Genomic DNA, 25,864 nt, shown 5'->3' with positions numbered 1-25,864 from the left:
CTTGAACAGATTGAATTAAAATGAGTTTTGGTCAAATGTTATGCCATTTTTGTGTTTAATTCATGTCAATAAATCAGTTTAGTTAAATACTAATATGCTTTTATAGTTGTTTTTCAGACTTATATGACTAAGACTCTTCTGAACATCTGGAAGAAAAATGATTCCTTCTGTTGCACAAATAAAAAATGTCTGAGTTGCAAGTCTTTTTCATGATCTAAACACAGTAGCCAGAAATGACACATCTTCTAACTTTAACAAAAAATTTATTTTTATTTTCGTGTAACACCATCAAGTTTCAGATTGACTAAAGAAACAGTCTCAACAGATAAAGACTAGCCTGACTGAGAAGATGATCATGCACTATAAAGTTTAAATGTTTATATCTAATAATTATATTAAGGACAACAATTTTTATATAGTAAACAGTATTTGGTAGTTGTTAATTCAATGAACAGTATTTGAACCTAGTGATCTTAGTAAGTGTAGTTAGCTGACAGGTAACGTAGTTAACAGCTTATTAAAGCTAGCCTTCTAGAAGCTTCCAGACAAACAGCGCGCGGAGCCGTTGGCTGCGCACAGTGCGCCTGCGCAGAGCAGTTGGGCAGGCTTCATGAAGGCTAAACGTTATAAACGTTATTATAGATTAAACTAGCAGCAGTATATAATAATAAATGATGTATTATTATAGATTAAACTAGCAGTGGTATATTATATATATATATATATATATATATATATATATATATATATTTTTGGAGGCTTTGAGCACCATGAATGAAAATCAAATTCACTTCAAGGAGGTATGAGGGGAAATGTTTTTTTGTGGGGGTGAGTGGGGTTTAACAAAAATAACTTAAATCAAAATGTTTCATTTTTAAACACTTTTAATACCAAGCACATAACCAGCTGAACTCAAACAATGAATGTGTGCTGTTGTCTTTTTTTTTAACTGTCCAAATCCTCCTTGATGAATGTGCATTAACCAGCATGTCCCTCCTACTACCAAAGGTCCACTGTGAGGACTGGAACCAGCCTCAGGCTCGTTAAAACGGAGGACACACTCCCAGACATGCTGAGTTTGGTCTCATGGGTTCCATGCAGAAGAGGAATCCTTTGCCATGTGAGGAAAACACCAGAAACACGTTCACAGCCCATTTTCCCCAAACTCAGTGAGCAGAGATAAGTTGAGGCGGTCTGCTGAACATCTACGCCACCGCGGGGATGAAATACTGCAGAGACACGTCTTCATGCAGCAGAATCAGGTGGACGACCGTCTCATGGACGATATCTGAGGGGACAAGATCAACGCAAATAGGATTTAAAAAGGAGACCACTGCATTTGACTTTTTCCAGCTGTGCGGCTGGATGAGGAGCTGTGGGTTGACTTACTGCACATGGCCTTGCTGGGGTTGACCTGCTGTCCCATGAGGAACTGCTGCAGCTTCCTGATGTCCACCCGGGCCTGGGCCATGGCCTCTGGGTCCCTGCTCTGAGACTGACCACCGTCCTGGGAGGCGTCGTCACCTGGAGGGACGGGAAGCATAGAGGGACGAAGGGAGATGAGGAGGAGGAATCATGTGTAGAAGAAGGGGCATGAGGTGGAGCCAGGTCCTGGACTAAAACTCGAACCACTGGACCCGATTCGACTGTTATTAGGCCATTAAATAGGCGTCATCAGTCGCTATAAGCACCATAGATGTGGGTCAGTAGGGGCCTACTACGCCTACTACGTTGTAAAAGTGAAACTGAATGAAATTTTCTTTAGGTTTAGACAACAAAACAACAACTTCTTTAGGTTTAGGCAACAAAACTACAACTTCTTTAGGTTTAGGTAACAAAACTACAATTTCTTTAGGTTTAGACAACAAAACTACAACTTCTTTAGGTTTAGACAACAAAACTACAACTTCTTCAGGTTTAGGTAACAAATCTACAACTTCTTTAGGTTTAGGTAACAAAACTACAAGTTCTTCAGGTTTAGGGTTAGCCAATCCATCAGAATTGCAGATTAAAGTATTGGACAAAATATATATAATATATATACTGTATGTAGACCTGATGATGGCGCTACAGGAAACGTTTTAATGGCAATCCATCTCATCGTTGTTGAGACATTTCACTTTAAACTAACTGTTAGCCTCATGTTGGCGCTAGAGGAAAATCAGTAGGTTTCATCCTCTGGGGAACAGGAATGTCTGCAGAAAATTGAATCTCAATCTCAATATTTCAGCCTGGACCAAAGTGTTGGAGTGAAAACAGGTGACAGCGACATCGTTTTTACCCCATGGAGGGTTTCCCAGGTCTTTGAAGTGAGTGGTGACAGAAACCAGATCCGTCTCGATCTTCAGGTTCATCTCTCCGTTCAGGTTGGCCTCCATTACCTGATACAAACACACACAAACTTACAGTTACATCTCACACACCAAAACGTTAAATTAACTTAAGGCCCGTTTCCACCGCAGGAACTTTCCCCCGGAACTGAGAACCTTTAGAGGAACTCATTGCGTTTAGACTATGTATGCATAAAGAGAACCGGATACAGCGTCGTAGCAACAGCCTGCTATACATAGCAGCGGTCTGCTATACGTAGCAACGGTCTACTATACGTAGCAAACGGTCTTTTATACGTAGCAACGGTCTGCTATACGTAGCAACGGTCTGCTATACGTAGCAACGGTCTGCTATACGTAGCAACGGTCTGCTATACGTAGCAACAGTCTGTTATACGTAGCAACGGTCTGCTATACGTAGCAACGGTCTGTTATACGTAGCAACGGTCTGTTATACGTAGAAACGGTCTTCTATACGTAGAAACAGTCTTCTATACGTAGCAACGGTCTGTTATACGTAGCAACAGTCTGTTATACGTAGAAACGGTCTTCTATACGTAGCAACGGTCTGCTATACGTAGAAACAGTCTTCTATACGTAGCAACGGTCTGTTATAGGTAGCAACGGTCTGTTATACGTACCAACGGTCTGTTATACGTAGCAACGGTCTGCTATACGTAGAAACGGTATTCTATACGTAGCAACTGTCTGCTATACGTAGAAACAGTCTTCTATACGTAGCAACGGTCTGTTATAGGTAGCAACGGTCTGTTATACGTAGAAACGGTCTGTTATATGTAGCAACGGTCTGTTATAAAGAAATAACAGACTGGAGTACGCCGTGATTGACCAATCAGAATCGAGTATTCATCAAAGCTGTATAATAAAGCACAAATAAATAACCATCAAACACTCAACGGATGATTTACTGTCGAGACGGACGCTCTTAGTTTCATTTCATTCTTTCCATCCAATCAGTAAATATATGCAGCAGTAAATATCGTCGTAACGTTTTATTTCCAGCGTGTTTTCCAGATGAAACAGGCGGACACACTGCAGGCTGCAGAGGATGTTTACCGCTGTGACCACCAGCAGCCCTCGTCACATGTCATGTAGTTTCATATGATACCAGCATCATCACTCTAGCTTGAAAACGCTGCCTGCTACCACCTCTGAAAGACAGAATAGCAGCCGGGCCCGCCGGTGGGCCGTCAGAGTTTTAAGGGGTTTTAACGTGAGTGAAGTTTAGAGGAATGTGATCCTACCAGGAAGTTGGAGAGGTTCTTCATTCTGTCCACGACGTTCTTCATTGTCTTCAGAGGAGGCAGGTAGATACTGACCTGCAAGGACAGACATGTAATGAGACGTCTTTTGAGTCCTTCTTTAAAAGCTAGAAGTGTAAAAACAGATCTCAACTGTGTGGTTAAATATTCCTTATTGCACTTCATAGAGACGTCACTTACATCGAAGTCTGGCATGCTCGGTTCTTTGAATTCGTGCCAGAGTCTCCGGGGGACGACGTCAACAGGGACGTCGTGAGTGACGACTCGACTGACGCTGGACAGGGTGGGCTGGACGGGACATCACTCGGTTAGGTTTCTCAGACTCGACAAAGCTCCTCCACAGCCACAGCAGACATCACGCACTACTTTAATGAGTTAACTTTTACAGTCTCACCAGCTCGGCGGCGATGGTGAGGCAGGGGCAGTGCTTCTTGGTGAGTTTAACTTTGACGGCCTTGGCGTTCTGGACCGTCTTCAGGGCTCTGGACAGGTTCTCTGGAGTCACCTCCAGGCAGATCTCATTGTCCTCAGTGGAAACGCCCTCCATCTGGTACTCATCGAAGAAGTTGGCCTGCGGGGAGGAAGGACACGCTGACGGGAACAGCTGGAAGAATAAAGGGTCACTTCACCCAAATCACACACAGAACACTGATGATGCTGAGACGATGCCGAGACACGCAGGTCTGCTACTCCTTCAAAAGGAGTAAAAAAGAAAAAAAATTGGAACAACGAGGTATAGCAAATCTTTTGTGCCGACAGCAATTAGACTTCTAAACGAGAGGTAAATAGTCTGTAGCCCATCCTATACTGTATACTGTTTTGGACGGGGTTTCTCTGTATACTAAGACTGTCGGATTGCACTTTGTATAGAGTTTATAATTTATATTGTGAAGGGTGTATTTTTTGTACCGGCGGTATTGTACTGGATGATCTGCTAGTGTGTGTGTGTGTGTGTGTGTGTGTGTGTGTGTGTGTGTGTGCTGGAGTTGGGGAGTGTGTGCAGGATCCTGGGAAGTGTGTGAGGTTTTTATATGTTGTTTTTATGAGACGTGTATATGATCACATGAATTTTCCCTTGTGGGATGATAAAGTTGACCTTTGAACCTTTGAATCTTTGAAGACACTTCGTCACCAGGGAGTTAAATATTATCAGTTAATTCTTTCAGTCATTTTCAAAGCTGAAATGTCAAACATTCTCTGGTTTCAGCTTCTCAAATATGACCATTTGCTGCCTCCTTCACCATATATGATAGTCAGTTCACTGCCTTTAAGTTTTAGACTGTTGGTCGGACACTTAAAGGACGTTGAAGGCATCACAGTGAGCTGAAAGTGCTTTACAATGTCTCACATTCAAACAGACACACACAAACTACGGAGTCAGAACAGTGCCATAATGAAGAATAAATCTGTAAGAGAAGAAGAATATAAATATGTAAATATAAAGAAAAAATAAATAAGTAAATTGAAAAATGTGTAAATATAAAGTGAAAAAAACAAAAGAATAAATACATGTGGAAATATAAAGACAAATAAGATATAAAAGAATAATTATAAGCATTTTCTTTTATTTATTAATTTATTTCTGTATAGATTTATTTCTGTATTTTTTAAATATATATATATATATATATTTTTGCATATAAATAATAAAAGTCATCAGTTCATGTGCGCAGGAATTGACTAGTCAGCCTGGGCAGGGAGGACCGCCCAAAGAATTAGGAAAAATAAATAAATGACATTATTATATAAAAATGAATAATATATACATATATACATACACAAAAATAATAATTTATATGCAAAAAATACATATATATTTAAAATAATACAGAAATAAATCTGAAAATAAAAGAAAATGCTTATAATTATTCTTTTATATTTTGTTAATTGTCTTTATTCCACTTTTTTTTTTTTTTTTCTCTTTATATTTCACATTTATTTATTTACTTATATATTCTTTTAATTATTCGTCTTTACATTTCCACATTTATTTTCTTATTCTTTTACAGATGTATTCTTTATTATGGCACTCCTATGACTGCAGTCCATACAAACGTCCATTCACTGATGGAGGTATATAACAAATCATTTATTCAAACACAGAGACATTATCTTTGCTGTCATGCTAATAACAAACAATGAATTGATGAGTAAACTAAAGGAACACAGCCACAGAGTTGCCCTTTAAGATGTGATCAGGTGTCCGTCTCCATCCCGTCGGCATCATGTGACTGCGTTTTATTTCCCGACAGGTGAAACTGGAGCTCTTACCTGTGACAGCTCACACCACATGCTGACGCCTCCGTTGACCACTTTACCGGACAGAACGAAGAACAGGTTGTCTGGAGTCAGTCGCAGGACGCACATCTTCGTCAGCTTTGAGATGGTGGTGATGACTCCTGGTGAGGATGAGGAAGAGCAAAGTTATGAACAAAAACAAATACACTGGATTGACTTGATGTTCTTCTTCTCTCCTTCAATTATCACGATTCTAACAGAGATAAGAACAGTAGAGTTCAGACACCACGTTTCACCATGTGCTGCAAACAGTGTTATGAAAAAATAACCAAAGATTACTAGTAAACTATGTGAAAAATATTCAAAAGTATTCAAAATTGTTAAAAAAAAAAAAAAATCTGCTAAATGTTCTGAAAACATATGTGAAAAAAAATCAGAAAAATCAGTATAAAATATTGAAAAAATGTCCGAAAATTTTTGGTAAAATATGTGAAAAAATATTGAAAAATATCCTTATATTGTTCTTAAAATCTTGTCTGAAAATTATTAGTGAAACATATATAAATAAATAAGAAATGAGAAATCTGTACAAAGATGTGCACACATACAATAAATAACCCGTTTAAAGAATATAATAAATAACTAAATAATTGCTGATTAGTGGGATCTATCTCCATGTTGCAGAATGTCATCTTAAATGATTGTTTTCAGTTTGAGTTTAAACTAATATAACAGAATAGTTGTATTTCATACATTGATTAAATCTCAATAATGTAATGATTAATACTCCAGACCTCCAGTGATGTTGTGTGATAAGAGATCACTTTAATGTGGTTCTCTATAGAGCTGTAAGCATTAGTCTATTAACAGATCAGAGCAGCCGGACTGGATTCACTCCGGATCAACGGCTGATCTGGACTCTGAGTTCTCGTTGTAGACCTCCATTAAACGGCTCTTTGAGGGATATTCAGCATTTATTTCACCACTTCTTGTCAGCCGAACAGAAAACAGTCACTGCCTCTTCACAAAGCGCTCAGACCCGTCTGAGTTCAGAGCGCTGTGATGTGATTATTCCTCTCTAACGAACAGAAAGGAGGGTTTTCGTGGTGAAGTCTGGTGGAAGCTAACCGTTAGAGGAGGCGGAAGTGACGTACTTACGGGTGAAATGGTGGAGACACGCGACGTCATTGATTCTCCCTCGTAGCTTCATGTTGAGCTGTGACGTAGTGACGTAGTTACGTGACGGGAACTTTAACGGTGAAGCTGCTGAGCTGAGAACTTCAACTTCTTCTCCTTCTTCTTCTTCTTCTTCTTCTTCTTTTTTGGTGTTTATTGTTGGTTGGTAAACCAGCTTAGAGGTGTATTACCTCCACCTGCTGGACTGGAGGTGTAGCAGGAGATAGGCAGGAAAATAAATAAAATAAAATAAATAAATAAAAAACAAAAAAACAAAAACAATAAATACAAATTAATAATTAATAATAATAATAATAATAACAATAATAATAATAATACAATTCTCTCTATTATTCCTGTTGTCCTTAAGTAATTAATTAGAAGATTGTGTTCTTTCTTAGATGTCTTTCCTAGCAGATTGTAATATTTCCATCATCTACCCCTGATAGCAATTCCCTTCTTTCTTTGTCATATTTGTTGCACTCTATAAGAACATGCTTGACAGTTTCTGGTTTATTACAGTGCGTGCATAGTCCAGTTGGGTGCTTGCCTATTCTATGGAGTGTTTGGTTTAATCCTGTATGTCCTATTTTCAGACGGGTAATGACCATCTCTTTGGTTCAGGAAGTGGTTCAGATCTTCACTGGTTAACCCAGGGGTCAGCAACCTTTACTATCAAAAATATATATACAATTTGTCTGGAGCCGCAAAACATTTGATCATTGTGATGAAGATAACACAGTTTATAGTCTAAGTATATAGTATATAAGTCTAATTCAGTGAGGGCCAAAGAGACAATGTACTATGGAGTATTAGGGCCACATTGAGGGAAAAACATCTGAGATTTACAGAATAAAGTCATAACTTTACGAGAAAAAAGTCGTAATATTACGAGAATAAAGTCATAACTTTATGAGAAAAAAAGAAAATATCACGTAAAATTACTACTTTATAATATTACGACTTTATTCTCTAAATCTCAGATTTTTTTTTTTCCTCAATGTGGACCTAATACTCCGTCGTACCGTCGTACCATAGACCTACAACAATGATAAATAAAAACTTAAATGTAAACAAAAAAAACAGCTATTCATTTCCATTTTTTTAAATCAACAGGGAGCCGCTGGAGAGGAGCTGAAGAGACGCATGTGGCTCCGGAGCCGCAGGTTGCTGACCCCTGGGTTAAACCAATAACACAGAACACTAATATTACCCCTTCTGCCATTATTATATTACACCACACTACAATACAATTATTGGATTGGACAATTGGATTGGTTTACACACATAAGACGCATTACTCATAAAACAATTACAGTTTATTATACATGTACTGTATGTTATATACTCATAATATACTTACTAGAACATATACATTACATTATATATTATATAGATATAAATGGATTACATGGTAATATATATTTTTTTTCATTGTTTATAGTCATTCCCAACAGCCTTTACTGGCTCTAAATACAGTATATCACTGATCACATGGTTCAGATCATATCTGCCTGTTTTACACTCTTTGACTACCAGGTGGTTTCGTGCACATGAAGCCTCCAGAAATGAAATAAACCCTTTAACGAACCAATTTGCCGGAAAGCTTCAACTGTGACGGGAACTTTAACGGTGAAGCCGCTGAGCTGAATTCAGACACCACATGTTTCACCATATGCTGCACACAGTTTTGTGAAAAAAATTATCCAAAAATTATTAGAAAAATATGTGAAAAATATCCTAATATTGTTCTAAAAATCTGGGAAAATGTCTGAAAAAAATCCGAAAAATGTGTTAAATATCCGAAAAGATGTCTGCATTATATTAGTTAAATATGTGAAAACTAAACATCTATTTGTAAAGAGGACTTTCTACAAGCTAAAAGCATGAAAAAACATTCAGAAATATGTGAAAAATATCCGGAAAATGTCTCAAAATTAATAGTGAAAAATATCCAAAAAATTTACGAAAATTACTAAAATATGTTAAAAATATATGAAAATTATTTGTAAAATATGCAAAACATATCCAAAAAAAGTCCAAAAATTATAAGTAAAATATGTGAGAAAAATTGAGAAATATCTGAACATTTTTCAAAAGATTGGGGGAAAATGTGTGAAACAATATGTAAAAAAAATCCGAAAAATATGTGTAAAAATATCGAAAAATTGTGTGAAAAATATTAAATATGTGAAAACTAAACATCTATTTGTAAAGAGGATTTTCTACAAGCTAAAAGCATGAAAAATCATTCAGAAATATGTGAAAAATATCCGAAAAATTTCTGAAGATTATTAGTGAAAAATATCCTCAAAACGTACAAAAATTATTAGTAAAATATGTGAAAAATATCCGATTTTTTTTTTTTTAAATAAGCAAAACATATCCGAAAAAAATTCAAAAAATTATAAGTAAAATATGTGAGAAAAATATTAAAAAATATCGAAAATTGTTTGAAATATCGGGGAAAATGTCTGAAACTAAACACACGACAAAGCTGTGGAAAGGAAACCAGTAGCGACGGTGTGAGTCGGCCAATGCAATAGTTTGCTTTATTTATAAAGCAACTGCTTCATTTCTTAAGACACAACATGACATTTATCTGGAAGATGCTTTTGTCCGAAGCGACGTACAATTTAAGTCCATCCATCCATCTTCAACCGCTTATCCGGGATCGGGTCGCGGGGGCAACAGCTCCAGCAGGGGACCCCAAACTTCCCTTTCCCGGGCCACATTAACCAGCTCTGACTGGGGGATCCCGAGGCGTTCCCAGGCCAGAGTAGAGATATAATCTCTCCACCTAGTCCTGGGTCTTCCCCGTGGTCTCCTCCCAGCTGGTCGTGCCTGGAACACCTCCCAAGGGAGGCGCCCAGGAGGCATCCGTGCTAGATGCCCGAACCACCTCAACTGGCTCCTTTCGACGCAAAGGAGCAAGGACTCTACTCCGAGTCCCTCACGGATGACTGAGCTTCTTACCCTATCTCTAAGGGAGACGCCAGCCACCCTCCTGAGGAAACCCATTTCGGCCGCTTGCACCCGCGACCTCGTTCTTTCGGTCATGACCCAACCCTCATGACCATAGGTGAGAGTAGGAACGAAGATTGAACGGTAGATCGAGAGCTTTGCCTTCCGGCTCAGCTCTCTTTTCGTCACAACGGTGCGGTAAAGCGAATGCAATACCGCCCCTGCTGCTCCGATTCTCCGACCAATCTCACGTTCCATCGTCCCCTCACTCGCGAACAAGACCCCGAGATACTTAAACTCCTTCACTTGAGGTAAGGACTCATTCCCTACCCGGAGTAGGCAAACCACCGGTTTCCTGCTGAGAACCATGGCCTCAGATTTAGAGGTGCTGATTCTCATCCCGACTGCGTCACACTCGGCTGCGAACCGATCCAGTGAGTGCTGGAGGTCGCAGACCGATGATGCCAACAGGACCACATCATCTGCAAAAAGCAGCGATGAGATCCTCAGCACACCGATCTGAAACCCTCCTCCACCCGACTACGCCTCGATATCCTGTCCATGAATATCACGAACAGGATTGGTGACAAAGCGCAGCCCTGGCGGAGGCCAACCCCCACCGGAAACGAGTCCGACTTATTGCCGAGGATCCGAACACAGCTCTCGCTTTGGGCGTACAGGGATTGGATGGCCCTGAGAAGTGCCCCCCTCACCCCGTACTCCCGCAGCACCCCCCACAGTATCTCCCGGGGGACCCGGTCATATGCCTTCTCCAAGTCCACAAAACACATGTAGACTGGATGGGCATACTCCCAGGCCCCCTCCAGGATCCTTGCGAGAGTGAAAAGCTGGTCCGTTGTTCCACGGCCAGGACGGAATCCGCATTGTTCCTCTTCGATCTGAGGTTCGTCAATTTAAATTGACTTAAATTGTCTGACCTCAGATCAGACAATTTAAGTCAATTTAAAGTTTTAGTAGGCAACAATATTTTTGGCATCATTGAGAAAAAAAAAACATAATAACCTTTCAGCATGTTGTAATTGAAGTGTTCTGAGAGATAACTAGACTTCTGCTCCTCCTCATGGCTCTGTTTTCAGGCTTTAGTAAATCTAGCTCATGACGGGAGACTTTGACCAATCACAGGTCATTTCAGAGAGAGAGAGCGTTCCTATTGGCTGTGCTCCGGCTGGTGGGCGGTGCTTGGTATCTCCTCAACTTGATCACTACAAGATGATTCTGAGAACATGTGAGGAGAGAAATAGACATTACAGAAACAGAATATTGATTCATATGTGAAAATATAATTTGTGGCTTCTGGACGCCGACAGTAACGTTAATATTACCGTTGCTTAGCAGCGGCGTTCTCACCACTTAACCACTTAAACGCCATGCACACATCGTGTACACGACTTCCCGTGTTGTAAACACGAGCTCACCAGTTTCACCTGAAGGCACCATCTGTTCCAGCTAAGAGAACAAAGTCTTGCCGTTTTCGTCTTTGTCCACACTGTTAATTACAGTTGTTGCATTAGAACAACTGTCACAGAAAAAGCTCCTATCTGTGTTTCAGTTGAGGTCTCGTTTAATAACAGCATCTGTCTGTTCTAGTTCATGTTTGCAGACATGGTCTCTTAATGGAGTAGATTCACTGCTCAACATCCATCCAATGAGTCCAATTTTGTGAATCACAGTGTGAAATTAAATCTTTATTGTAGGCACAAGTTACAGAAGGTCTACTGACGAATAAAATGACCAAACAACCAAAAACCCAGCAGGGAAAAAGGAGCACGTTATTATCACGTTAACAAATTAAAACTTAATTAATAACTTCCAAAATTATCAATAAGAAGGCAGTCCAAAAACATATAGAAATGTCACAAGCTCTCTATTGCAGGTCTTTATCACCAACAACACATTGGAAGTTATCCCAAGTAAATGATTATAAAATGTTGAAACCAAACCACAAGAGCTTGAAAATGAATTCACTTTTCCTCCAAACTTCAGTGAATCACCTTCAGAGTGAAAGTCCACACAGGCTTCCACGGCGGGATTTATCATTTAAAGTTAACAATAAGTGATGTGAGTCTCTGAAACAGCCAGATATTATAGAGATTCATCATCACACTCCAGCTTCTTGCTTTTGTTTCAGCCTAAGATCTGAACACCCACGGATCCACCTTACGGAGAGCAGCGATCAGAACTGAGCTGGCTTCAGTTCCCTTTAGTCGCACCGTGTCGATCAGGTCTCGTGCTTTATCTCTCTTGTTTTTTGTTCTGATTGACTGCATTTCATCATCGCTTATAACGCGACGCTGAAAGAGTTCATCCAGAAGCTTGTTCAGATTAGGATCAGACATTCCCTCTACAAATTTTGTTCGAACCAACCGCAGCCTCTCCTCTGGTGAGACGCTGTCCTCTGCTGGGACACTGTCCTCTGGTGGGACGCGGTCCTCTGCTGTGATGTTCCTCTGAGGGATTTCCATTCTTAGATCTGGGAGAAAACCAGGGGAAAAAAACAACAACCACTTTTAAAGAGCAATTCAACTGAAATGAAACGTCATGTTTTTGTACAGCAACATGTCTGCTCTGTAAATCAGTTGTTCTGTGTTCAAAATCAGAAACCAAAAGGGAGACATTCATATTTTATATTTTTGGTTTCATGATTCATCTCTGTGGTGAGTGCATGTTCCCCGTGTTGCCTTTGTTTTGGCGGACAAGTCGCACTCGAACACACCGCAAAGACGGCAGCCAGCGGTCAGTTAGCTCGTACGTTCTGCTCCTGGTGAGAGGAAATAACTCTCCACACCAGCAGGCGGCAGTAGTCTGTATTCATCATTCAGAAAGGGAAACAGGAAGAGCGAGGACGGAGGATATACAAGCCGTTGTTATGATACGTACATGAAACAAAGCTGACCATTTTCACACCGCTCTCACTCACCACTTAGCTTCAATCCAGATGTTCATGTCGCTGTGAGAATATGGTACCGTCAGGTATCCACATGTTGGCGTTGGTAGAGTAGTGTAATGTAATGTGTTTGTAGCGAATGAGAAATAATCCTGATCTCAAAATTGATCAAAATAATAAAAGGTAATCTTTACCTGCTTGAAACAGATCACGTTTCCAGACGTCTTCTGTCCTCTCTTGATCCCGGACCATCAGAGTCACTTTCTCTGGGATCGTAGTCAGGAAAACTTCAAATGTCGGATGGTAGTTTGGTCCATAATCTGAGTCAAATGGTGCACACTGAAAACCAGACGCATCACGTCATTTTCAATCCTATTAAAGATGTTTATCTGGTACTTTCTTAATTGTGAATCTATTTTCAACATGCGGCCAAAATTATATTCATGATAATTCTGCGACTTGACTCACATCAGGTTGTATTGTGAAGCCCTCAGGTTCACACTGGACACTGTAACTTTGACCAAAGTTTAGAAGACACTTGGCAGAGATCTTGATGTTCTTAGCACCTCCTTGTTGGGCCTCAACCTTCAGAAACAGATCATTTTTAATATGCCACTTAAAAACAACAAATGTTGACCAAAGTGCCTCACAGAGTGATGAGAATTAGAATGAAATAAACCACAGAAATAATTAAGAGGATACAAGTAAATTAATAAAAGTGTAGAATAAATAATTCTGGACTAAAATCTTAAAAACATGACAGCATTGCACAGAAGTCAAATAAATAAAAATAAATAAAAACAGTATGTGACCAGTCTTCAAGGTGACTACTGACAGACTAAAGAAAAGAGATGGGTCTTAAGACAGGTTTGAAGTTATCAAAGGAGGAGGGAGATGTAATGGTGAGGGGGGAAACTGTTCCTCCATTCAGGGCCAACAACCGAAAGAGCCCAATCAGCCCGGGATTCTATCTGGGAGCGTGGCTGATGATGAGCACATATGACAGATGGCTTTACCTCGCTTACAAGGACGTTTTTGTTCAGCAGAAAGACATCGAGTACTTGATGTGTTGCATTGGGAGGTCGGAGGAACAGCAGAACTTGGCCATTTATCGGCAAGAAGATGTTCCGAATCCTAAGAACGATATCCCAGATCAGGCCAAAGGCAGAGAGGTGAGAGATCTTCACAACCGCATGAGTGTCTGTAATCTCCAGCGGCTCCAAGATGCTCATGTCATCATCAGAGATGTGAACGACAGACAACAGGCCATCACAGAGCAATGCTGTGAAAGCAAAGAGCTGTTAAACTTTTGTTTTAATGCTAACAGGTTCATCTACCCAATTAATTTCTTACCACTTGCCACAATATATTGCCTCTAACTCTGGAGCATCCAGAGGGTGTGCCACTTCACCTCTATTCTTTACCTCCTATTTTTGAATTCATTATTATTTTACTGTTCCACGTGTGATCTGTGTGGATGTGTGCATTTAGCGTTGTGCATAAAATCCATTACATTTATATATATATATATATATATATATATATTCACACGTCACCGAATGCAGCTAATCTCAACAAAGTTCACATTAATAAACATTTTTGCAATTTTACTATTCATTTTGAACAATGTCTTTACCTTCCTTTGTGTCACAGTGTTGGAGGTGGAGCTGACGGAGAGCAGCATCCTCAGAACACTTGATGTTGAACAGCGGCCCTGCAGCCATTTTGCCAGCTGATTGGAGGAGGCTCTCATCCCATTGGACAGTCCTGTACAGTAGCTCCGCCTCCTGAGCCATGACAAACACCAGTCCAGTCAAAGCACACTGGAACACACCTGGACCAGGACACCTGAAGCTGTAGGACAAAGAGGGCCAAACTGATATAACAAGCATTTATTGGCCTGTTAGTCTCTCTCTTTTAGTCGAGGCCTCAGCAAGGAAACGAGGTTGGTTGGCATATGACATGCTTTCTTTAAAGTTGGTGGGACATATAACCACCATCCACATCTTTATCTGTGCTTATAAACTGGAACCAAACAGCTCCATGTTGAAATCTAATTTCTGATGTTGAGGTTGAACCACGGCCTGCATCTGGGCAGGATGCTAGCGCAGAGTTAGTTAGTTTGCTGCCACCTCAACCCAAACCCGTTGAAGGAAAAACAGAATCCTGTTTTAAAAAGAACGTTATCACTTATGTCTGCATACTTTTTTAAATTAAATTGAATGCTTTTTAAGACCTTGACAGATAAGACTTAATACCCTTCAGGGCTATGTGATATGTTAAAATCAATATCACCACATTAACAAGGCAAAAGTGAGCATTATTTAGCCTCCTTCATGACAAGCCAGTATGACATGGTTGGTACCGATGGATTCATCAGGTTTTATAGTTTCATATGATACCAGTATCTTCACTTTAGCTCTAAAACTGAGCCGCTACAACCTCCGAAAGATCGATTGCATTAATGTGTTAAAGAAATTAGTGGCGTTAAAACGGTTTTGCCGTAACTTTGACAACCCTGCTATATATTATTCTTTCTTTGTGGGGATTTTTAGTTCTCTATATCTATAGAATATAATATGCCTTTGGGTTGAAAATATTCAGATATACCAACTGTTCAATGTGCCTCAGATTAGATTATGCTTTATATACAGCAAGGCCTCGTCTATTACAGGGTTCCTACACATTTTACATGTCAAAGACTTCCAGACTTCTCTGTAGATTTTTCAGACCATATTTGACTTTGTGACTCGGGGTTCAGAGAACGATGTGACAAGACTACAGTGCTTCAGTGCCCCCCCTCCCGTCCTACACAGAAAGCTGGAAGACGTTCCGCTGTCAAGCATCCTGCTCGAGGTGAATCACAATGATGCCGCCCCTCTATTAGCACCAATACGTCATCCCTGCAGCACTCTATTGGTGTTGTTCATTCCTTATTAAACTCTAATAATTTGGTACCCTGAACTTTGTGAAGGATTCAGTGGGAGGAAGACTTGGGGACACAGTTTCCTGATAAAGTTTAGAAGAAGGCTTCAGATAAGGTACATTCCTCTTCAATTTCCTTACAACATACAATTATCCAGGTCAAAAGTTTTACATCCTCTTCACTGGTCTAAAGTAAAGCTAGCCAAGTCCATGTCTGGTGTGGATCCTGTGTGTGACCGATGCAGGCCAGCACCAGCCACCCTCTCACAGTGAGCTGGTTTTGTCCAAAACGTAATAGTTTCTGGCAATCAATATTACACACTCTGGGTCCAGTGTTTATACAATTACCTGTATGAAGATTCAGCTGTCTGCTCAGGTGAGAAGGATGTTGGAGCCTGGAATTAAAAAAGGCACAGAATTAGTTATTTTAATAGAAATACCAACTTGTCTTAGTGTTTTATAAAGTGATGAAATACTAGAGCCACACTGTCAATACTCAACTCAAGCACCCTGTATGAGTCAGAGAGGAAATGACTTCAATGGAGTGAAAGTGTAAGGTGTGTTAGAGAAGGCTACACAGAAGGACAACTACACCAAGAACATGGGTCTCAATAATCAGCATGTATTTAGCTCCTGATTTACTAATGCACCAGCACCAGCACCAGCACCAGCACCAGCACCAGCACCAGCACCAGCACCAGCTCTTGGACTGATCATGGTACTGCCAGCGACGAGAGGCGAGGTTTAGTAAATAAATTATAGTTTAGCGATCTTCACTCCACACTATTAACTTCTGCAGGTGAATGAAGTCTAAGTCATTAAATAAATGTTTACCTGCAGGTGTAATAGACTATAGTTCTTCAGTGGTAAATCTTTGATAAATGTCCAAGTAAAGTTATCCATGGTTTATACTGGAGGATTTCACACCGTACAACTGCTCCTTTCTCACCTTTTTGTCGTCCTCAGGTAGGTTTTTGTCCTCATTCAGTTTGACATCTGAGTCACCTGAAAGTGAAAGACAAAAAAAAGTATCAAATATACATGAATATTCTTCAAATAGATGTGATCTTAACAGCTGGAACAAAGATGGAATTAAGTAACAGTTTTGTTGTACAATGAGGACATTCTCATTTTAAGATCAGATGTGAATGTACAATAGTTTGATGAATGGGGGAAGTTGTTTCAATACTCACATTCTTTGTGTCTGGCAGCTCTGTAGACCTTCTTGTCGGTCCTGTAGAGATCAACACAATCCCAAAAGTTATGGAACAAGTTTAAAATAATTTTCTGTTCTTTGAATTAGCATCAATCTATCAGAATGAAATGCTTATCATCATATCTGCACCACGAAGACAACAACTGACTGCTGACAATCATGTTCTGTGCCTACATTAAAGGAAATAAGTAGTCATTAGTCTAGATCCAACACACATCAAAAGAAAACAACTACACTTTTCACTCAACTGTAAATTCACACGTCTGTAAAAACATCGCTGAGTGGCTATAAAATGTTGCTTTGCATTATCAGCTTGCTTTTTGTTGTTTGTGGAAGAATGAAAGAATGCAGAGAAGAAAAGAAACATAGGATGTGGGGCGGTAGTAGCGGCTTGGGAGCCGGATGGTCGCCGATTCCTGTCGGGGTGCCCCGGACCACCAAATTGCTCCGTGTATATCCGTGTTTTACAGTATTTCTTTATTATATTATTTAATGTCATGTGACTGCCCCCGTGGTCATGTGACTGTCCCTGTGGTCATGTGACTGTCCCTGTGGGTGACTGTCTCTGTGGTCATGTGACTGTCCCCGTGGTCATGTGACTGTCTCCGTGGTCATGTGACTGTCCCTGTGGTCTCTCAATGAACAGTTATAGAGATGTCTGTACAGGCAAAGCTGCTCGGTCAGTCTTCCCTCGAAGGCGTCCATGTTGAAATGAAAGACCGCACACGCAGTCGGCACGTAGTTACAAAAATTCAGATGTGCACGACAGACCATCTCACACTGGCTTCACTGCGGTGAGCATAAACCAGGCTTTATAGGTTGGAGCGGGTGCCCAAACAGTGGAGCTGCAGGGATACCCCATGGGGGTAACACACTGACTGTTGAGTGTTTAGTGCAATACTGATGGAACCAGCATGGACTGACTCCGACCCTCTACTGACCTCAGAGTCTCCAGTCTACAGTGTGGACTCTCCAGAAAACCACACAGTAGCTTCACTCCTGAATCCTGCAGCTCGTTTCCACTCAGATCCAGTTCTTTCAGATGGGAGGGGTTGAACTTCAGAGCTGAGACCAGAGAAGCACAGCTGATCTCTGACAACCTGCACCGACTCAATCTGAATAAAGAATAAATGATGTAAGTTTAGAAGACAATGTTCCTGCATGAAATCATTCAATGTTTAGTACTGTGTTCAGAGCTGAAGAAGGTTTAGAACGTAGAAGTTTAGAAAATGTAAACTCCAAACACCTGAAGCCGACAGGATGCAGGTTAAAAACTGTAAAATACAAACAGTGAAACAGAGCTCTCATTAATATTAATGACAACGTGCTGCTACTTCAATAAAGACATAGTGACTTCACCTCTGGATCCATCTATAAAAACTTGTGTTGAGCAGCCAAACACAAATAAAAACCACAGAAATTGATTCAAGATTCAACTCAAGATCTCAAAGTTTACAAAGTGTTAAATATTTCTGGATGGATTTGGGGAAAAGGGAACAAAAGATATATAAGATAAGACATCTATAATAAACTGGGAAAAAAACGTTCGGAAAGTTGTGTTTGGTCCATTATTTCTCTGTTCCATTCCTTGTATTTTACATCGTTGGAAAGCCTGTTTATTTACCTTCACAATGATGTCCAACTTGTAAGGATCATGCATTTGTGGGATGAGCAGCACAGCTGATTATGTGGGTAGCGCCCAAGAAAAATTTGCCAAAATGCTCTGCCAATGGTAAACAGTGTATTCTCCTGTTGATACTGACTCTTGTTTTGAGTTGTTTGGTGGATTGGATGATTGAACCCTCTATCAGCAACAAGGAACAGATGAGACATATTGGCTATTTTACACTTTATTCATCTAATACACCGTCAGGAGCCTCAGTAGCGGTGGAAGATCCATATGCAGCCACAACAGCCTGGAACCTCCTCCTCATGCTGGTCACCAACCTGGTCAAACATTGCTGTGGGATGGCGTTCCATTCCTCAACCAGGATTTGTTGCAGGTCAGCCAGCGTGGTTGTATTGGTCACTCTAACACGTACAGCACGCCCAAGCTGATCCCACAAGTGTTCAATTGGGTGGTCTGGATTCTTGGCAGGCCGCTCCATTCTCTCTACTCCCACATTGTGGAGGTAGTCTGTGATAAAACTGGCTCTGTGGGGGCGAGTGTTATCATCTTGGAGGATGAAGTTAGGTGCCAGATTGTGGAGATATGGCATCGCCACTGGCTGCTGAATCACATCCCAATATCTCACTGCAATGAGATGGCCTTCAATGATAACAAGCCTTGTTTTGCCGGTGAGGGAGATGCCGCCGCACACCATGACACTGCCCCCACCAAAAGCTGTTACTCGATCGGTGCAACAATCAGCATAACGTTTTCCGCGTTATCTCCATACTTTGACCCTGCCATCCAACTTCCGCAGACAAAACCTGGACTCATCACTGAACATGTTCAGGTTCCATTGTCTGTGTTGTCGACACCAGCGCAAACAGGCCTGACGGTGAAGGGCAGTCATTGCTTCCTGGTAGCCTCATGAGCTCTGAGATTGGCTGTGTGCATTCTGCTCCTGATCGTCTGATCAGAGATCTGTATGCCATAACGTCCTGCAAACCTTGCCTGCAAATCTCTAGAAGACAGCCTACGGTTCCTCAGTTCTGTAAGGGTGATGAACCGGTCTTCCTGGTGTGTTGTCTTCCTGGGACGCCCACTTCGCGGTCTGTCTTTTACATCACCTGTTTCACGGAACTTGGCCTTCAGTTTGGAGATGGTACCAGGGCTGACTCCAAATAATGCTGCAACTTAGTTTTGCGGAACACCAGCTTTAACTTGCCCTATCGCACTGTCCTTATCCAGATTAGATAAACGTTGCATGCCAATGCTTGGAGCAGACACCAAATTATCACTTTAGTAGGGCGCAGCACCCAGCAGGCCCCATGCACACAGGTGCTGCCAATCAGGTGCCTGATTGACAGCACCTGGAGCTCAAAACAAGAGTCAATACTAACAGGAGAATACACTGTTTACCATTGGCAAAGCATTTTGACAAATCTTTCTTGGGTGCTACCCACATAATCAGCTGTAGTGCTCATCCCACAAATGAATGATCCTTAAAAGTTGGACATCATTGTGAAGGTAAATAAAGGATGTAAAATACAATGCCAATTAGCATTGTAACAACAGAGAAATAATAGACCAAACACAAGTTTCCGAACTTTTTTTCCCCAGTTTATATTTTAGGAATAGTGGAGTCATAAAATCAAAGCATCTTCAGTTTAAACTCTTCAGTCAGTAAAAGCATCATATAGCTTCATAAAATTTATAGAAAAAACAAAGTGAATATATTTGTTATTATCTGATAGCTGAAATATATTTGTTATTATCTGATAGCTGAAATAGAGATTATTTATTTTCTTCATATTTATGTATTTTTTTATAATTTATTTTAACATGATGAAAGTCAGGTGTTGTGATATATTAAGGTTTTAAATGTGTAGCTCAACATTGCTCTGCCACAGTCAATGGACTAAACCACTGAAGAAGAAAATTTGCTTTAGCATTAAAATACTCAGTGTGGATCAGTATAATATCAGCCTTATGTCTGCAGTTTAGTGTCACCACAACTTTCACATCATTAATCTCAGCACACAAGTAAAACATGGTGTCTGACCTCAGAGTCTCCAGTCTACAGTGTGGACTCTCCAGAAAACCACACAGTATCTTCACTCCTGAATCCTGCAGCTTGTTGTTACTCAGATCCAGCTCTCTCAGATGGGAGGGGTTGGACTTCAGAGCTGAGACCAGAGAAGCACAGCTGATCTCTGACAAACTGCAGCTCCACAATCTGAATAAAGAATAAATGATGTAAGTTTAGAAGACAACGTTCCAGCTTGAAATCATTCAATGTTTAATAATGTGTTCAGAGCTGAAGAAGGTTTAGAACATAGAAGTTTAGAAAATGTAAACTCCAAACACCTGAAGCCAACAAGATGTGGGATAAAAACTGTCAAATACAAAAAGTGAAACAGAGCTCTCATTAATATTAATGACAATTTGCTTCTACTTCGATAAAGACGTAGTGACTTCACTTCTTAAACTCTGACAGCTCCATCAGTGGATCCATCTATACAAACTCATGTTGAGCAGCCAAACACAAATAAAAACCACAGAAATTGATTCAAGATTCAACTCAAGATCTCAAAATTTCTAAAGAGGCCAAATATGTCAGGATGGATTTTGGGGGAAAAAGGAAGAAAAAGATATATAAGATAAGACATCTCCAACATATATATTTTAGGAATAGTGGAGTCGTAAAAATTAAAACATTTTCAGTTTAAACTCTTTAGTCAGTATAAGCATCATATAGCTTCATAAAATTTATAGAAAAAACAAATAGTGAATATATTTGTTATTGTCTGATAGCTGAAATAGAGATTATTTATTCTTCATATTTATGTATTTTTATATATTATTTTAACATGATGGAAGTCGGGTGTTGTGATATATTAAGGTTTTAAATGTGTAGCTCAACATTGCTCTGCCACAGTCAACGGACTAAACCATTGAAGAAGAAAATGTCCTTTAGCATTAAGATACTCAGTGTGGATCAGTATAATATCAGCCTTATGTCTGCAGTTTAATTTCACCACAACTTTCACATCATATTAATCTCAGTACATAAGTAAAAAATGGTGTCTGACCTTAGAGTCTCCAGTCTACAGTGTGGACTCTCCAGAAAACCACACAGGAGCTTCACTCCTGAATCCTGCAGCTCGTTGTCACTCAGATCCAGCTCTCTCAGATTGGAGGGGTTGGACTTCAGAGCTGAGATCAGAGAAGCACAGCTGATCTCTGACAACCTGCACCACCTCAATCTGAATAAAGAATAAATGATGAAGATATGAATCACTTTATAATCCTATCAGATGTGTTCAGGTTTTAAATGTGTAGCTCAACATTACTATGTCCTAATCAATGATCTTTTCCCTAAAAGGAGTGTAGTGACTTTGTCATTGTGTTATTGAGGATCATCAAAATGTCAGCCTTCTACAGACATCATCCAGATGTCACCACAACATCACAACAGACCATATTTGACTTTGTGACTCGGGGTTCAGAGGACACTGTGACAAGACTACAGGTATGCACTGGTCACAGTTCATCACGTCCATGATGTAAATGAACAGGTATGCACTGGTCACAGTTCATCACATTCATGATGTAAATGACTGAGCCAATCAGATTTCAGCCAAAACGAGGATCAGTCCAAATTAGGAGGGGCCACTCGTACCCCCCCTCAATATGTAAAGTATTAGATTGTCCCAGTTTGACAGGCAGCGTTCTGCTCTGTGCTGTCTGCCTGCAGTTACCGGTTACTTTTTATTATTATATTATTATTGTTATGTTGCTCATGATGAATAGTTGGCCCACATCTCGCTGACAAAGGCCAACTAGGTTGCCTAGTTGGCCTCTGAGGAGGCGCCGGCCCTGGCTGTGACGCCGGCCCTGGCTGTGACGTACAGGCGTAGAGGCAGCTCTGTAGGAGTGTGCGTTCAGTCAAAGCCTACTTCTTGTGTTACTTTCAACGACATCAAGCTCACTCTGGCCCGCTATCTCTCACACAGTAGTATACATCGTGGTTGCACCGGCTGCTCCAAACGCCGTGAAAAACACTCTGCTTGTATGATCTATTGATTTTTAGAAATTCAGAACTGTATATCTTAGAAAACAGAATAGGAGCAACAGTCTGGAAACAGAAATGTTATTTCATTCTCTCTTTTAATTTTTCAAACTCATCCAGACCTGGACATGACTAAAATCAAATTCCATACTTCTCCATACTGCGTAGAAACCCTGAATATTCAGATCAGAGGATCTTCTGTATCCAGATGCGAACATTTACCAACAATGATAAACATTCATTTACTTTAACAAATAACAGTGGACATTTTCTATAGTTTCTTTAAGAAACACAAGTCTTTTGTGACTGCAGCCTGAATTTAGTTCAAGAAACCTGAAAATATGAAGAAAAGGACATTAACAACTTTATGGATGTAAGTTATGTTTGTACATAAATCAGGTTCAACTGTTAATTAAACCAATAAGATCTATAACAGTAACAGAGAGTCAGTGAACTGACCTCAGAGTCTCCAGTCTACAGTGTGGACTGTCCAGAAAACCACACAGGAGCTTCACTCCTGAATCAGGCAGCAGCTCGTTTCCACCCAGCTGCAGCTGTCTCAGATGGGAGGGGTTGGACTTCAGAGCTGAGACCAGATAAGCACAGCTGATCTCTGACAAACTGCATCCCCACAATCTGAATAAAGAATAAATGATGAAGATAAAAATCACTTTATAATCCAATCAGATATGTTCAGGTTTTAAATCTGTAGGTCAACATTACTATGTCCTAATCAATGATCTTTTCCCTAAAATGAGTATAGTGACTTTGTCATTGTGTTATTGTGGATCATCATAATGTCAGCCTTCTACAGACATAATCCATATGTCACCACAACATTCATACACCTATTCATGTCAACACACATCAATAACATAACATGTTGCTAATCTCTGTGTTCATCTATGTGTGTTCTGAAGGATCAATATCAATGATCAGACATTATTTGTGAAACACGTTGAAACAAACAGAAACCAGAGAAATATTTCTACTTAATCTTAAACTAAACTTGATCAATTTAGAACAGATATTCAGGGTTAGTACACATTTGACATTTCAAAGATTTCCAGACTTTTCCAGACTCAAATTTCCAAACTTCTCGGTAGATTTTTCAAACCATATTTGACTTTGTGACTCGGGGTTCAGAGGACGCTGTGACTGTAGCATCACTTGCCCCCCCTCACCCCCACTCCCACCCCCCCATGGTTGAGATGTCACTCCATTTTCCTCAAAGTTTGCATCCAGCTCTCTTTTCCCCTTTAGAATTGTTAACCAACCAAGACTTTGTGGTTGGGATCATCAAGCCAGCCCTCAGAAAACTTGCATTTACTCAATGTGGCCGTTCAGTCTACAGTCCTACACAGAAAGCTGAACAACGTTCCGCTGTGAAACATCCTGCTCGAGGTGAATCACAATGATGCCGCCCCTCTATTAGCACCAGGGACAGACTGGGACACAAATCCATCCCAGGACTTTGAGACGGAGAGGTGTCTTATATGAGCAGCCGGAGGGTGCGAGACGAAACATTTTGGGCAGTAATTTTACCACTATTAGAGTTGTAGTGGTATAAAGAGAATGTGATGATGATGATGAAGACCTTCAAGACTCTTCATCGTGGGTGACACCTCCTCAGTTTGTATCAGCACGTCACCACTGAATCAAAACAAGACCGGCCAGCTGGAACACTGGTCACAGTTCATCACGTTCATGATGTAAATGACTGAGCCAATCAGATTTCAGTCAAAACGAGGATCAGTCCAAATTAGGAGAGGCCGCATGTACCCCCCCTCAATATGTAAAGTATTAGATTGTTCCAGTCTGACAGGCAGCGTTCTGCTCTGTGCAGTCTGCCTGCAGTTACCGGTTACTTTTTATTATTATATAATTATTGTTATGTTGCTCATGATGAATAGTTGGCCCACATTTGGCTGACAAAGTGCCGCCCTAGGCGGTTGCCTAGTTGGCCTCTATGGAGGCTCCGGCCCTGGCTGTGACGTACAGGCGTAGAGGCAGCTCTGTAGGAGTGTGCGTTCAGTCAGAGCCTACTTCCTGTGTTGCTTTCAACAACATCAAGCTCGCTCTAGCCCGCGCTGTCTCACACAGTAGTAAACATTTTGGCTGCACCGGCTGCTCCAAACGCCGTGAAAAACACTCTGCTTGTATGATCTATTTATTTTAGAAATTCAAAATTGTATATCTTAGAAAACAGAGTAGTAGCAACAGTCTGGAAACAGAAATGTGTTTTCATTCTCTTTCTTTTCTTCCAAACTAATCCAGACGTGGAAATGACTAAAATCAAATTCCACACTTCTCCATACTGCGTAGGAACCCTGAATATTAGTTCAGAGGATCTTCTGTATCCAGATGTGACCATTTACCAACAATGATAAACATTCATTTACTTTAACAACTAACAGTGGACTTTTTCTACACTTTCTTTAAGAGACACAAGTCTTTTGACTTTTAGACTGCAGACTAGTTCAAGAAACCTGAAAATATGAAGGAAAGGACATTAACAACTTTATGGATGTAAGTTGTGTTTGTACATAAATCAGGTTCAATTGTTAATTAAACATAAAGATGTATAATAGTAACAAAGAGTCAATGAACTGACCTCAGAGTCTTCAGTCTACAGTGTGGACTCTCCAGAAAACCACACAAGAGCTTCACTCCTGAATCAGGCAGCCTGTAGTTTCCACTAAGATCCAGCTCTCTCAGATGGGAGGGATTGGACTTCAGAGCCGAGGCCAGAGAAACACAGCTGATCTCTGACAACCTGCAGTCACTCAATCTGAATAAAAAATAAATGATGAAGATAAAAATCACTTAATAAACCAATTAGATATGTTCAGGTTTTAAATGTGTAGCTCAACCTTACCATGTCCTGATCAATGATCTTTTCCCTAAAATGAGTAGAGTGACTTTGTCATTGTGTTATGTGGATCATCATAATGTCAGCCTTCTACAGACATCATCCAAATGTCACCACAACATTCATACACCTATTCATGTCAACACACATCAATAACATGCTGCTGATCTCTGTCAAGTCTGGAATTAGAGGATCAATATTAAATCAGACTTGTTGGACTTCATTACTTCATTTCTGTTTCACACTTTTCGTGTGAAACAGAAACAGGCGGAAA

General features: G+C 40.3%; 2 protein-coding genes across 10 annotated transcripts in view; both read right to left on the bottom strand.

Annotated features, from left to right (window-relative positions):
• Positions 1–869: 869 nt before the first annotated feature.
• Positions 870–7,190, bottom strand: hus1 (HUS1 checkpoint clamp component). 3 transcript variants are annotated; one of them, XM_074622058.1, is made up of 8 exons: positions 7,006–7,190; positions 5,885–6,012; positions 4,008–4,184; positions 3,794–3,901; positions 3,596–3,670; positions 2,282–2,381; positions 1,390–1,524; positions 870–1,288 (listed from the first exon to the last, which is right to left on the bottom strand). In XM_074622058.1, the coding sequence occupies exons 1-8, from the start codon at positions 7,037–7,039 to the stop codon at positions 1,206–1,208; spliced, it is 840 nt and encodes a 279-aa protein (XP_074478159.1). In that variant the 5' UTR covers positions 7,040–7,190; the 3' UTR covers positions 870–1,205. The 3 variants fall into 3 exon arrangements, with proteins under 3 accessions (XP_074478159.1, XP_074478162.1, XP_074478161.1); XM_074622061.1 differs by having other exon boundaries at positions 7,010–7,173; XM_074622060.1 differs by lacking the exon at positions 7,006–7,190 and adding an exon at positions 6,646–6,979.
• A 4,494-nt stretch (positions 7,191–11,684) lies between these two features.
• The window catches only part of LOC141759719 (NACHT, LRR and PYD domains-containing protein 12-like), a 53,412-nt gene continuing 39,232 nt past the window's right edge, over positions 11,685–25,864 (bottom strand). For 2 of the 7 annotated variants that reach the window (XM_074622024.1, XM_074622022.1), the window contains 13 exons: positions 25,333–25,509; positions 23,178–23,354; positions 21,739–21,912; positions 20,709–20,882; positions 17,979–18,152; positions 17,015–17,055; positions 16,771–16,826; positions 16,170–16,216; positions 14,533–14,750; positions 13,913–14,178; positions 13,365–13,481; positions 13,091–13,235; positions 11,685–12,482 (listed from right to left, as the gene is read on the bottom strand). In XM_074622024.1, the coding sequence (XP_074478125.1) occupies positions 12,142–12,482; positions 13,091–13,235; positions 13,365–13,481; positions 13,913–14,178; positions 14,533–14,750; positions 16,170–16,216; positions 16,771–16,826; positions 17,015–17,055; positions 17,979–18,152; positions 20,709–20,882; positions 21,739–21,912; positions 23,178–23,354; positions 25,333–25,509 (2,107 nt within the window). In that variant the 3' untranslated portion in view covers positions 11,685–12,141. Of the gene's footprint in view, positions 12,483–13,090; positions 13,236–13,364; positions 13,482–13,868; positions 14,179–14,532; positions 14,751–16,169; positions 16,217–16,770; positions 16,827–17,014; positions 17,056–17,978; positions 18,153–20,708; positions 20,883–21,738; positions 21,913–21,965; positions 23,052–23,177; positions 23,355–25,332; positions 25,510–25,864 lie in introns of those variants that run through there. The other 5 variants (XM_074622023.1, XR_012592179.1, XM_074622027.1 and 2 more) reach the window with 5 other exon arrangements.

The sequence above is a fragment of the Sebastes fasciatus genome, chromosome 21, assembly GCF_043250625.1.
Source record: "Sebastes fasciatus isolate fSebFas1 chromosome 21, fSebFas1.pri, whole genome shotgun sequence".
Lineage (NCBI taxonomy): Eukaryota > Metazoa > Chordata > Actinopteri > Perciformes > Sebastidae > Sebastes > Sebastes fasciatus.
This window is presented reverse-complemented; position numbering and strand designations above follow the sequence as displayed.